Below are 14797 nucleotides of genomic sequence, written 5' to 3'. Positions count from 1 at the left end.
ACCTTTGGACCAACCGTTGTTGTTTTTTGCCTCGTATGGTTTTCTAATTAAAAATTTAGTTTAAAATGGAAAAAGTATATAGGCTATAAGTAATGTAAACATTTTTCCTTAATGAAAATATCACACAAGAAAATGGAATTATTTGGAGAAAATAGATTTTAAAAAATAATTTCATTTCCCTTTCCCCCCCCACGGAGTTAAATATTGCTTTAGTGCAAGTTATGTGGTTTTTTTTTTTTTTAATAAAAAAAGTAATAGTATAATGGGCCTCAGGGATGTTTGTTCTAAGATATTCATTCAGAAATTTACTTGTTCCAAGCATGTCTGAGTCTTTGATCCTCCCACCCATGATTGGGCTCTAGTTGGACATGTCAGGCTGTTTCATTGTATACAAAGGAGCCAATTGACTGTGGTTGAAACTAAGTCCAGTATCTTTACAAATTTGTGGTGTAGCGTTTTTGTGGTAATAAAACTGAACTGGTTTTATGTCTGAGTTGTTTATCAGTGAGCTATGGTAAGAGAGAAATTCACAGTTGTGATGAAGCTTTAAGGAGAAGAAATTGAATGTAATGTTGGTTATGGAAGGCAGTCTCACCTCAGAGAAACCTATGTCGTTATCTGTCAAGTACCTTTTCTAGGTGAGGCGCCATCCTGTAATTTCACCTTTTCTTTTGGCCATAGTTCATTGTTTAGAGACATGACCTTAGAGAATAAAGAAGCACTGGCGGACTAAAGGGGATGGCTCCAACTTTGAGCTGAAAAGGCCATATGTCCCAACATTTGTACTCACAGGCCTTAGAATGGAAAGGATTTGAAGGCTGGAGTGGTTTGGTCCAGTTTCTCTTTCCATTCTACTGTCTGAGTAAGACAGAAAGGAGAGCAGATAAATGGGTGGAAATTAAACTTGATTTCCATGGCAATGACTTGCCTCCACAGATAGATATATGTTCAAGAGGGATCTGTCTAGTCCCACACATTCACATTCCTTTTGTAGATAAATAGATTCAAAGGGGAAGAAGTCATGCTTTCAGGCACAAATCTTACGCATTGGGTCCTTTTAAGGAGGTTTTAGTCATACCGGGTAGGTTTGAATAGCTATAATTATCCAGTATTCTTCAGGCATAATACCTGTTTTGGCTTGATTTACTTAGGTAATTGAGAAAAATTTTTGTGTTTCTTGTCTTGAGTTTTCCATACAGTAGACAGTGTCATTCTGCTCAGATCCATCCAATCATTTTCTGCCTACAATGTCTATGGCCTTAATGGAAGTATAGTAAATTATCCCCACAATCCACACTTTTCTGCCCCTTTTGTGAATAGAATAGAAGTCTGTTAAGACATTCAGCATGAACAGATGAACTTAGATTGCCTGAGCAATCTTTATCTTTGAGAGACAGATTCCTCCCCTACTGAAAGGAATTCCTTTACAAACCCCATATCTTCTCCTTAAACTTGTTTTTATTTCAAAATGCCAATAATTTTTAAAAATTGATTGCTGTGGCAGCCCAGGTCCATTGCCCAGCTCTGTTAGCTGAGTTCAGTGTTGCTCAGTTTCCTAAGCAGATGCCTCTTACTCTGTTCATATTAAACATAGATAGTCCATGGGGTTCCAGCCTTTTGTGCCTCTCAACCTAAATGCTGCTGACTCCCACATCCAGATCTCTAAGTCAGGCCTCTCCCATTTTTCCAACTACTTGCTACCATCACCTCGAACACAACACATTCCATACTGAACTCACCATTTCTACTCGCTGTACCCCCAAATCTGCTATTCATTTGTATTTCACGACTAAGTTCATAACATCACTTTGTATTGAATCTCCCAAATTAGAGATCACTGTGTTAATCTTTCTTTTTTTTTTTCTGAGACAAGGTCTGACTCTGTCACCCAGGTCGGAATGCAGTGTCACCATCATAGCTCACTGTAGTCTTGAACTCCTGGGCTCAAGCCATCGTCCCACCTCAGCCTCCCGAATAACCGGGACTACAGACCTGCACCACCGTGCCTGGCTAGTTTTTTTTTTGTTGTTGTTGAGACGGAGTCTCGCTCTGTCGCCCAGGCTGGAGTGCAGTGGCCAGATCTCAGCTCACTGCAAGCTCCGCCTCCCGGGTTCACGCCATTCTCCTGCCTCAGCCTCCTGAGTAGCTGGGACTACAGGCGCCCGCCACCTCGTCCGGCTAGTTTTTTTTTTTTTTTAGTAGAGACAGGGTTTCACCGTGTTAGCCAGGATGGTCTCGATCTCCTGACCTCGTGATCCGCCCGTCTCGGCCTCCCGAAGTGCTGGGATTACAGGCTTGAGCCACCGCGCCCGGCCACGCCTGGCTAGTTTTTATTTTTTTGTAGAGACAAGGGTCTCACTGTCTTGCCTAGGCTGGTCTCGAACTCCTGGGCTCAAGCGATCTTCCTTCCTTGGTCTACCATGTTAGTTTTGATGCTTCCTATACCCATTCCTGTCAATTTTGCCTCCTGCACAGCTCATAAAGGAAACCAAATTTCGACTGTCCTGGAACATACATTGTGTGTGGAACACAAAGAATAAACACATATGAAAAGTCATATTAGAAGGATAGAGAAAGGGAGTATAGACTGTCAGGGAGTGTGCAGTTTTCTATAGGGAGTTAGGAAAAGTCTCCCTGCAGAAGAGTCGATTGATCAGAGACTTGGAAATGAGGGAGCAAGCCATGTAGCTATCTGAGGGAAGAGGGTTCCTGACAGAGTAGCAAGTGCAAAGGCCCTGGCGTGGGAGTGTCCTTGGTGTGCTGGCAAAATAACCAAGGAGGCCAGTGTGGCTTGAAGAGGGAAGAGGGCAAGCGTGGTAGGAGATGAGGTCAGAGTGGTGCGAAGAGAAAGGGAATCATGCCATGTAGGACTTTGTAGGCCATAGTACAGACATGTGACTTTTCCATTGCCTTTAGATCCGAGTTTCATCATCTCCCTCTAGGATTTCTCCATCACTGTTTAACCTTAGTGTAAAAAGTCTACAAAGGCTTGTTAAATGAAAGCATAAAAAGGGTTCAAATGAAGAATGGACAGAGAACTGTTGGATTTTTGCCATTTTTGGTATATTGATGTAAATCTATGTTAATATGAATCCTATCTTTTTTTGAAAATGATTCATACTATCTCTTTTATAGAGGTTGGACTTTTCAGGAATTGAACCTGATATAAAGCCATTTGAAGAAAAGTGCAACAAACGTTTCCTGGTAAATTGCCATGATTTAACTTTCAATATCTTGGGCCAAATTGGAGACAATGCAAAAGGACCACCCACAAATGTATGTATGACTTTGCCTTCTACCCCCCTTGCATCAGTGCATTAAAGAAACGTCTTTCTCAAAATAATTTGTAAACCAAACCTCCGTGACATGCAATTTACCTATATAACAAACCTGCACATATACCCCTGAACCTAAAATGAAAGTTTTATATATATAAAAACGAAATCTTATTACAATAAAAAAAATGAAGAAACATCTTTGTATGACTGAGAACTATTAATAATTGACTACGTGAAAATTCCAGTGCCACATATTATGATAAATTTGACATGCAAGAATTTTATACATCTCTTTCTTTTGCCAAAATATGACTATGTTCTCATTTTGAGGATTCGTGAAAATCTTACCTACTCAGAAGAGCAGATAGAGTAGGCTCTTGATGTTCAAGAGGAGCATGTCTCCCAAACTTGCTAAATCCTCAAATGTGTAAATTCTACTAGATAATATGTTTTCTTCTATGAAATTGGCTCGTAGCAATAAGTAAGGATCACCATAACCATGCTGGGATACAGATGCTATGCAGTCTGCTAGGCTCGGTCACTATTCTATAGCATTAGATTCATTTTGGTCTGCAGAGAAAATTCTAAGTGATGGCTGTCATGGATCATTTGAGTTGCTTAGAAATCCTTGAAACTGTAAATGTAAAACCTTCAAAGAGACTGTTTTTTATGTTCATCTTTATTTTTTGGTTCTAGTTTTGTCTATTAAAAATAAAACAGTAATGATAGATTCTCTTACAAAATAGCTTAAAAGTACAGCAGACTTTTCTGTGTGTAAAGGGTTAATCTTTATGCCATCTGGCATCAAATTTCTCTTTGTGACCATCTTTCAAATGCCATCTGTAGAGAGGAATCATGTCTTCCAAAATTGCTGATAGGGCAAAGCTTTTGTCAAGTAATTTGATGTTGATTGTTATTAGCTCTTATGAAATGTATAGTCAAGTAAGTTGGAACATAACAGAAGAGAATATTTATTTCTATACTGTAATATTGGCATTATTTTTTAGGTAGTTTTAGTAAACGTGTAGAGAATTAAATTTTATTCATAGAACATTTTGTGTTATTTAAATGTAGCTTTTGATTTCTGTTTTTTTTTGTAAACTTTATAACTTGTGAAATTATCTACACCTGACAGAAGTTAAAATTTGATGAAGTCTGTTGTTTTGGAATAGCCTTTGTTCTGTGCAGATAAGCCATAATATAATTTTAGCTAAGTGTTGAACTCAGAAAGGAATTGTAATCACAGAAACTGGAGGGAAAAAAAAACGTATTTTGCACTTGTGCGCCTCCCCACCATGCCCCTACTAAAGTCTCAGTTTTAAAATATAACTGTTTTTATTCCCAGGTTGAGCCCTTTTTTATCAGTCTTGCCTTATTTGATGTAAAGAACAATTGTAAGATTTCAGCAGACTTTCACATAGACCTGAATCCCCCATCTGTCCGCGAAATGCTGTGGGGCTCTTCAACCCAACTGGCCAGTGACAGTAGCCCAAAGGGCTCTTCACCTGAATCTTACATTCACGGAATTGCCGAATCTCAGTTACGCTACATACAGCAGGTAAAGAATGACCTTTAGTCTTGGCAGTACGTTCAGAATAAGAAACAGAAATATTCTTGCATTATTTCGTGGTTTCAGACCAATGTTTTCATGACATTCTCTCTCATAAGGTCTTTCGATAGATATTTTTCTGGTGACTGAAGTTTGAGGGAAAAAATGGAAACCAGTGAACATGCTAGCAACATGTTATCAAAGGAACTTTTTTTTTTTTTTTTTTTTTGAGACGGTGTCTTGCTCTGTCACCCGGGCTGGAGTGCAGTGGCCGGATCTCAGCTCACTGCCAGCTCCGCCTCCCAGGTTTATGCCATTCTCCTGCCTCAGCCTCCCGTGTAGCTGGGACTACAGGCGCCCACCACCTCGTCCAGCTAGTTTTTTGTATTTTTTAGTAGAGACGAGGTTTCACCGTGTTAGCCAGGATGGTCTCGAATTCCTGACCTCGTGATCAGCCCGTCTCGGCCTTCCGAAGTGCTGGGATTACAGGCTTGAGCCACCGCGCCCGGCCCAAAGGAACATTTTTAATGGGACCATGATGTGAGATACAAGGGAATTATTTTGCGAGATAGAAAGCTGATACAGGCCAGGCGCAGTGGCTCACACTTGTAATCCCAGCACTATGGGAGGCTGAGGTGGGCGGATCACTTGAGGTCAAGAGTTCGAGACCAGCCTGGCCAACATGGTGAAACCCAATCTCTACTAAAGGTACAAAAAAAATTAGCCGGGCGTGGTGGTGTGCGCCTGTAATAACAGCTACTCTTGAGGCTGAGGCAGGAGAATCACTTGAACCCAGGAGGTGGAGGTTGCAGTGAGCCGAGATCACGCCACACTGCACTCCAGCCTGGGTGACAGAGCAAGACTCCGTCTCAAAAAGAAAGCTGATACAAACACACATAAACATACCTGCACCCACACTCATGTGTATACTTCTGAGCAAGGCAGTAAGTGCTTGAAAGTTTTGGTTTTTAAGAAAAATTGACCCTAAATTAACTCTCCCACCCCTAATTTTCATGTCCATTCTGAATATGAGTAGGTCATTTGAATGGCGCATGTGGTCTCTTTATACAAGGAGTTTTACTTGAAAAGCAATGGGTGGGAACTGCTTGTGTCATAGCTATAATGCTATACTCTTCTGTTTGTCTGGAGCAAAGATTCCCTTTCAGAAAGAGCTTAACTGTTCTTGGAATTCTGACCTCTGACCAGACTGGAGGCCATAAGAAGTTAGCGGAGTGGATTGATCATCTGCTCGCTAGACTTTTGCAGCTAAAAGGAAATGAGAGCATGGCATAGAATTAAAAGTAGAAAGAGGCATATGAACAAAACTGTTCATGTTGTAAGGAGATTGATTTTTTTTCTAAATAAAAATACCATTCTTTTTTTTCCTGATTATAATAAGTACATTCTTATGTAGAAAATTCAAATAATATATAAGAAGTATAAAAAGAAAGTAAAATTTGCCACCAAAAGACAATGTCTATTAACATTTTGGTAAACATCTTTTCAGACATCTCTGTTGTGTATATAGAAATATATACACATTATGTATATGCTTATACAATTATATTCATGTTGTTTTATACCTACTGTATTCTTTTAATATATTTATCATCCTACATCAATATCTATAGATCAGTCACATTTATATTAAAGGCTAACATGACATTTCATTGATTTAGCTACTTAAGACATTTCTAATTATTTGCTGTCAGAAGTAATGCTGCATTGAATCTCTTGTGCACACATCTTAGCTCATTTGTTGAATTATCTCCTTAGAATAAATTCCAAGCATTGGGATTTTTAGGGTCAAAGATTATGCTGATTTATATAGATGATCAAACATTGGGGAAGACTTCTTTACACGGACTGTCACTGTCTTTTTGGGGCTGTGGATTTCTGGTGGCTTGTCCTCAAGTTGTCCCTTATTCCCTGATAGCCCCTTAGCTTGTTACTGAGACTGTAGTTGTCACCTCTGTGAACATTACACAATGATGGTGGATGCTTCTGAAAGAGGGATTGAACAAGTAAAGTGTTGTAAATATTTGAGAACCTGCTATTGAATTTTATGTTCAAAATTTCCTGCACAATATCAAATAAGTCATTTTAAGCCAATGTGTATTTCCCATATTACTTCAGTGTGTACCACTCAGCTGTATGTTCAATGCAGGAAGTTTAAATTATGATTTCAGATGTCATCCAGTTTGTAATTTGGGACAGGAAGAAAATCAACATTTGAAAAAGATCTTCTGTGTGCCAACATTATTCCATCAGTGTCTCGTGTAGTCATAATAGTTTATGAAATGATATAATCACTACTGTTTGACAGATGGGGAAACTGAAGCTCAGGGAGGTTAAGTAAGCTGCTCACCATTACACAGCTAGTCGTGGTGATGGTAGGATTTGAATTTAGGTCTGTTTGAAATAATTTGATCAAGAATAGTAGATGAGTGTAATTAAGTGCTGAAATATAGAACACTAGCACACGCCCTGCCACACCCTGGGAGCTTTGTAAGTGCTAGTGGCTGGGGTAGAGGACCTGGCCCATTCTCTAGCTGGAGGGGCCAGCAAAGTGGATAAGAATCGCCCTGGGGTGGGGAGGCATATTCATGCCCTTGGTGGGAAACAAGGACTGGGCCATAGACCTTGTCCTAAACGGCCAGACCTCCAACCCACATGGGATTTCTGGGCTCTCTCTGGCCACCTTTTGCATTCTGGGGACAGGGAGAGGACCAGAAGCTGATGGGACAAAAGGTAAAACAACCCCAAAGAGTGTCCCCCATCATTAGAATCCCTGGTCAGTTAGAAAATGGACATCTCTGTGCCTCAGCATCCTCATCTACAAGTGGAGGTGGTGACCATACCTGTGTCCAAGGGCTGTGGGGAGGCATAAACAAGGTGCGTGGTGCTAAGAAAACACTCAGCACTGTGATGGGCACACTGGTTTGGTCAGTGCAACGTAGTAGCTAGGAGTAGTAGCAGTAACAGTGATCTCAAGCAACTGAAAACAGCAAGCTTTTATCAATTATCAACTACCTTAAAATTATAGTACTCATTGCTGGCATCAGTAGGGAATGCCTAGAGTACTGGGAATGGGAAACAATAGGTGCTCAGTAAATGTTAGCTATAGCAATAATCAGTATTACTGTTCTCAAACTCCTGGGCTCAAGCAGTCCTCCTGCCTCAGCCTCCCAAAGTGCTGGGATTACAGGCATGAACCACCACACCCAGCAGTATTACTGTTCTAATCTGGCCTCATCATATGAGATGTTGGGTGTATGGACCTCAGGGCTGAGAGAGAATATAGCATGGGCTGTGTAATCTGGAAGCCTGGACTGCCGTCTTCTTCACCCACTTACTCACTGCACAAACCTTTCTGAGCCTCCATTTCTTAATCTATAGAATGTGTATATAGTAGTGCCTACATTTCAAGATTTTTATGAAGACTGAATGAGATAAAGCATGAAAACCATCTAGCATGGTTATGTGGCAGTTAGCGTAACACTGCACTCAAGGTGTACTGCTCAGCATACCTTCTGCAGGGAAAGCTCGGGCAGTCTGCCAACACGGTCAGCCTCACAGCTCAAACAGCATGTTCCCGGCAGTACTAGAAGCCAGGTTCTGTGACCTTGGGATGCTTTGGTGGGCCACCTGGGTAATAACAAGGTACCTGATGTGCATTACTTCATTTAATCCATACAAGAGATGTATGAAGTCACTACTATCATGCTATTTCACAGATGAGAAACCTGGGACTTAGAATGTGACTTGCTTAAACCCATAAATGTTGGAGCCAGAACCCAAGAAATTTGACAAGCAATTTTGAACCACTTTGTTCATTTTCTCAAGGAAATTTGAACCACTTTGTTCCATGCTTGCTGCTTGGGAATTCAAAGCTGAGTCAGCCATTACTTGGGACCCTTCTAAGCTGTTTGACTTGGGGGGAATTATTAGCCTTTTACACTCAATTTTCTATTCTGCCCTGTCTCCTCCAAGGGTTCTGTCTGGTACAAATGAGATAATGTGTCTGAAATGCATTGGAAACTGGAAATCACTATATTAACAAAGTTGGTAATATACCAAGGAAAAAACGAAATTTTAGTAGAGACTCAGTGATAGATTTTTCCGTTTGAATTCATTAGTGATACCCCTTTAAACAACAGGCATAACCAACTAACATGCTATGTAGAGGATATTATGTTTGGAAGGAGTCAAACTGGACAGGAGGTGTTCCTGTTCCACATGCATTCAAAGAAAAATGTAACTTTGGTTGCATCTGCATTAGTACGTTTAAATAAAGTGTATGGGGACAAAATGAATTTTGGATTCTCTGTCTCCTACCTTTGCATTGGAAGCACAAGAGCTCTTGAACTGCAACAAAGGAATATCTTCTAGAGGATGATTTAGCTTTTCCATATTAGAGCAGTAAAGTTTCTTTTTCCTTCTTGGTGGAAATAAATATTAGTTAAATATTAATTGCTCTTGAGTTACATGCAGCTGCATTTAAAAACGTATATCTAGTTCCACTTGAGAAATGTACGCTATTTTAACACACATCGATTAAGCCAAACAATGTACATTGTATTAAATTAGGTCAAAGAACTCACTTTGCATACACAACCAAACCAAAGAGGCAAAGCAGCAACGGTGAGACCTGCACTACGGAGGCTAACAGATGTGAGGTTGGTGACAAAATATAAAATCCGTTTTGAAAAGAACGTTGGAAGCTTTGAAAACTGTATCTATTTCTAGGGTCCTGGACACGATCCTTTGTTGAATATGAACATTCTTTACTAAAAATCATTAACCATAAACAACCATATGTACAAGGTTACATAAGAAAGTCTAACAGAAGTACTTTTTTCCCAGGGAATTTTCTCAGTGACGAATCCACATCCTGAAATTTTTCTAGTTGCAAGAATTGAAAAGGTGCTGCAGGGAAACATTACACACTGTGCAGAACCCTACATCAAAAATTCTGATCCAGTAAAGGTAATTTATAAAAATTGTTGATCGACATTTCACCTTAACGTAAAATTTGCCTTTTACTGATATTTTAAATGCCATTGCTTTGAGCATGCTATACATTCTGAAAACATTGTATACTGTGTATGTGTGCTAAAACATGGAACATGGCATATTTTCCTATTGTCGTTGGTGTTCTTTTAATGTGATAATCTGATTTCTGCTTGATTATCAAAATAAGAGCCGAAAGCTTTTAGGCAGCATCTGCTAATTGACACCATATCCTTGACAGTAGCCGTTCTTTTCCTTACAGCCTTACATAAAGCCCTAGAATGAATGTCAGAGCTGGGAGATTAAAGATGATCCAGTCCTATAGTTCCCAAATGTCAGTTCATATCCAGATTTACTCCTGTCTGTGATGAAACGGGAAAGAAAGACAGTGAACATTTCATGAAGCTAAATGTGTTTAATTCGGAGGGCTGCCTTTATTCTGAGATCTTTGCCCTTCCTGCGTTTTAAAGGTTATGCGTATCTTCCTTTCATGAAATGTTGGCATATTAAATGGCAGGGATTTAAAAAATTGTTTTGTTGAATGTCCTTAAGTGGCAATATTAAAAGTTGGCAACCCTAGATTGTCATCCACATTTCTAGAAAATTGTGAAATTCAAATGTTTGGAAATCACTGCTCTAATCTCATCCTCTCCTTTTATAAATGGGAAAACTGAGACCCCAGGAGGGGAAGGTTCATGGTTGAGTTCATTAGTAGCACTCCAGCTACTGTGTATTTATGAAACATCACTCTGTTGTACATGGCATTTCGTTGTGTACCCAAATAGTGTTTATTAAGTGGAAGTTGCTGATGTGATGGGACTAATTTGTGGAGGAAAAATGTCTCAACAATATAGATAAAAGCTTCCAGCACTCTGTATCCTAGGGATAAGCATCCAGCCAGCATTTCGAGGTCTGTTTAGACTCTATAGGCAGTTTATCTCCTTGTCATCTCTCCGTGTCTGTGCAAACAGCAGCTCCTGCCCACACTTAGACTAATTGCATTGACTCCTAGTGACTTGCTCCTTATCTTGGGAGTAGAAGGGGCAGCTGTATCCAGAAGAAACTTCTCCCAAGAATGATGAGCATTTGCCTGCTATGTGAAATAAAGTACATGTTAAAACCAGTGAACATTTTTCCAGTAGAGGTCTTTGGTGCAAAGTGTGCCCTATATCTATTTTGTCTGTCTTCTGCTATAAATGACAGAAGCTCTGTTAATGAGAAAATCCAAAGCCTTTATGAAATACTCGGACTTGAAAAATGGCTGGCTGATGCATGTTGTTCTGCTTGTGGCTATTTCTATGTTTTTTTGTTGTTGTTTTTTGTTTTTTTTTTTCCCGAGATTTTTGATGTTTTATAACGGTAAGTTGGGGAAATTATTTTTCTGGGTGGGTCCATGGCAGTTTGAACAAATACAAGCCTGTCTTCTTGTTTCTGACCTTAGACAGCCCAGAAGGTGCACAGGACAGCTAAACAAGTGTGTAGCCGCCTTGGACAATACAGAATGCCCTTCGCTTGGGCTGCCAGGTTTGTACAAATATAATCCTGACCTGCTCACTCACGTTCATATGTGAAGTTAAGGGCCGTTATACTTAATCAGCATTCAGCAGTGTGTTTCTGGCAGGCCAGTTGTATCTTGGGACACTTGGGATGTAATAATTATTATTTTTGTTGTTCTTTTTGAGACAACAAGTTTCACTCTTGTTGCCCAGGCTGGAGTGTAATGGCGCAATCTTGGCTCACCACAACCTCCGCCTCCCAGGTTCAAGCGATTCTCCTGCCTCAGCCTCCCAAGTAACTGGGATTACAGGCATGTACCACCACACCCAACTAATTTTTGTATTTTTGGTAGAGACAGAGTTTCACCATATTAATCAGGCTGGTCTCGAACTCCTGACCTCAGGTGATCCACCCGCCTCGGCCTCCCAAAGTGCTGGGATTACAGGCCTGAGCTACTGTGCCCAGCCAAGAATGCTTTCTCTTAAACTTTGTTGTGCATCAAAGACCCTCTCTCTCTCTCTCTCTTTTTTTTTTTTTCCATATGTCTTGCTTTAGGGAAGTTTTCTTTGGCTTTGGTTACTGTTCTGACTGACACCACTTAATTTTACTACATTTAAAAGCAGAGTTTATTTGGTAGTAATGGAATTTTTTTTCAGAAAAGCAGAAATTATAGTGGGTTATGTACAGTATGCCCCCTATTTCAGAGTTGGTTGGGTTTATGCTTTGAAAATCTATCGTAGAATATTTCTGGAAAACATACTGAAAATTCAGAGGCAAATAATGAAGTCATTAAATGTGAGTGTGTAATTAATAGATTTTCTTCCTGACAAATTCTGCCAGCATATGTTAACTATATTTCATACCTGATGGTAGGTTACGTTATTTTATCCAAAGTTCATAAATCCATGCAGGGATGACTTAAAATAGGTTTCCTGTTTATTCCCATTTTACAAGTACAGGTTCACTGACTTGTTTGTGGTACAGCCTGTACAGCTCACCGGGGCTTCTGCGGAAAGGGCACCATGTTCTGAATAATTCAATCAATTATGTTCAGTGGGTACTAGGGAGTAGCATAAGGGTAGGAGATTCTAAGTTAATTAACTCTTTTATTTGTCACTATTCATAATCATTTCATTTTGGACAAGGTCTCAAAATGTATTGTATGTTGGTAGATGAAAGATCACTATTGTCTTCGTTTTGCAGACTGGTAAAAAACAACGATAACTAGGGATAAGTGAATGGCAAAGAGTAGCAGAGGTTGGTGTAGGTAGGCATTATAGAAGGTGAGGTATGGCTTGTAAATATCAGCATATTTTTAATGCTCCAGCCTGAAAAGTCCATTGCTGCTGCTGCTATTATTATTGTTAATAGTTATTGGCCGGGCACAGTGGCTCACACCTGTAATCCCAGCACTTTGGGAGGCTGAGGCAGGTGGATCACAAGGTCAGGAGTTCAAGACCAGCCTGGCCAACATGGTGAAACCCCATCTCTACTAAAAATACAAAAATTAGCCGGGCGTGGTGGCAGGCGCCTGTAATCCCAGCTACTTGGGAGGCTGAGACAGGAGAATTGCTTGAACGCGAGAGGTGGAGGTTGCAGTGAGCCAAGATCACAGCACTGTACTTCAGCCTGGGCGACAGCAAGACTCCGTCTCAGGAAAAAAAAAAAAAAAAAAAAATATATATATATATATTTATCAAGTGCTAACTCTGTTCAAGGCACTTATCTACGTGCTTCATGTCTATTGTCTTAAAAGGTGGGTACTGTTATCCCTGTCTTTGAAGATGAGGAAATTGAGGCCCAGAAGTGAAGCAGAAAGACAAAAATATAAATTATTTTCCAAGTTCACACAGCATGTGGCAGAACATGGATCAGAACCCAGGGCACCTGCCTTCACAGTCATCTCTAGACCACTGTGGCATACGGTCCCTCTTTGGGCCATACCAGTAGCTGCTTGATGCCGTTTTACCAGTAGAAAAAATAATTTTGAAGTCTTCAAAGTTAGAAGCTTTGATTTCCAGTTCTGATGAGGAATTAAGGTATTTTTTTCCTCCTGAATTGTTTTGGTTCTCAGCAGTAGTAAAAACTTACTCAAAAGGCTGGGCTGGATGTTTAAAATATATATGATAAACCCCTGTTTACTAGAAATAAAGGAGGTCTGCTTAGCGAAGGATATGAACAGACACTTCTCAAAAGAAGACATTTATGTGGCCAACAAACATATGAAAAAGAGCTCATCATCACTGGTCATTAGAGAAATGCAAATCAAAACAACAATGAGATACCATCTCACGTTAGTTAGAATGGTGATCATTAAAAAGTCAGGAAACAACAGATGCTGGAGAGAATGTGGAGAAATAGGAATGCTTTTACACTGTTGGTGGGAGTGTAAATTAGTTCAACCATTGTGGAAGACAGTGTGGCGATTCCTCAAGGATCTAGAAGCAGAAACACCATTTGACCAGCAATCCCATTACTGGTTATATACCCAAGGGATTATAAATCATTCTACTCTGAGGACACATGCACATGTATGTTTATTGTGGCACTGTTGATAATAGCAAAGACTTGGGACCAAACCAAATGCCCATCAATGATAACTGGAAAAAGAAAGTGTGGCACATATACACCATGGAATACTATGCAGCCATAAAAAAGGATGAGTTCATGTCCTGTGCAGGGACATGGATGAAGCTAGAAACCTTCATTCTCAGCAAACTAGCACAAGAACAGAAAACCAAACACCACATGTTCTCACTCATAGGTGGGAGTTGAACAATGAGAACACATGGACATGGGGAAGGGAACATCACACACTGGGGCCTGTCGGTGGGTGGGGGGCTAGGGGAGGGATAACATTAGGAGAAATACCTAATGTAGATGATGGGTTGATGGGTGCAGCAAACCAGCATGGCACGTGTATACCTGGGTGACAAATCTGCACATTCTGCACGTGTATTCCAGAACTTAAAGTGTGTGTTTATATATGTGTGTGTGTGTATAAAGTATATATGTGTGAAGTATATATATATTATATATATATATATATATATATATATGAAGTAGGAACAGTGGGGTTAATTAGTGCCTATAACCACATCTTCAGAGGTATTGCCGGGGGGAAATATATTTCAGGCTATAGTTGCTTCCAGTGTGTTGGGTGCGTGTATATTGTTTTCCATTTTAGCAGTAGAATAGTTGCTTAAAAATGGGAGAAGAGGAGGGAAAGGGAATAATCAAGTTCATATGAGAAACTATACATATATAGTCATCCCTCAGTATCCGTGGGGCATTGGTTCCAGGATCTCCCACAGATACCAAGATCTGCAAATGCTGAAGTCTCTGCTATAAAATGATGTAGTATCTGCATATAACCTACTCACATCCTCCCATGTACTTTAAGTCATCTGTAGATTACTAATGCAGTGTAAATGCTATATAAATAGTTGTTATACTATAT

General features: G+C 40.0%; 1 protein-coding gene across 1 annotated transcript in view; it reads left to right on the top strand.

Annotated features, from left to right (window-relative positions):
• Positions 1–14797, top strand: part of DOCK11 (dedicator of cytokinesis 11) — a 195686-nt gene that overhangs the window by 75053 nt on the left and 105836 nt on the right. The window contains 4 exon segments of the mRNA XM_033201715.1: positions 3136–3276; positions 4624–4836; positions 9694–9816; positions 11282–11364. Of these exon segments, the coding sequence (XP_033057606.1) occupies positions 3136–3276; positions 4624–4836; positions 9694–9816; positions 11282–11364 (560 nt within the window).

This window comes from Trachypithecus francoisi, unplaced genomic scaffold (assembly GCF_009764315.1).
Source record: "Trachypithecus francoisi isolate TF-2019V2 unplaced genomic scaffold, Tfra_2.0 Lachesis_group6, whole genome shotgun sequence".
NCBI lineage: Eukaryota > Metazoa > Chordata > Mammalia > Primates > Cercopithecidae > Trachypithecus > Trachypithecus francoisi.
The sequence above is the reverse complement of the archived record's forward strand: the minus strand, read 5'-3'. Positions and strand labels throughout refer to the sequence as shown.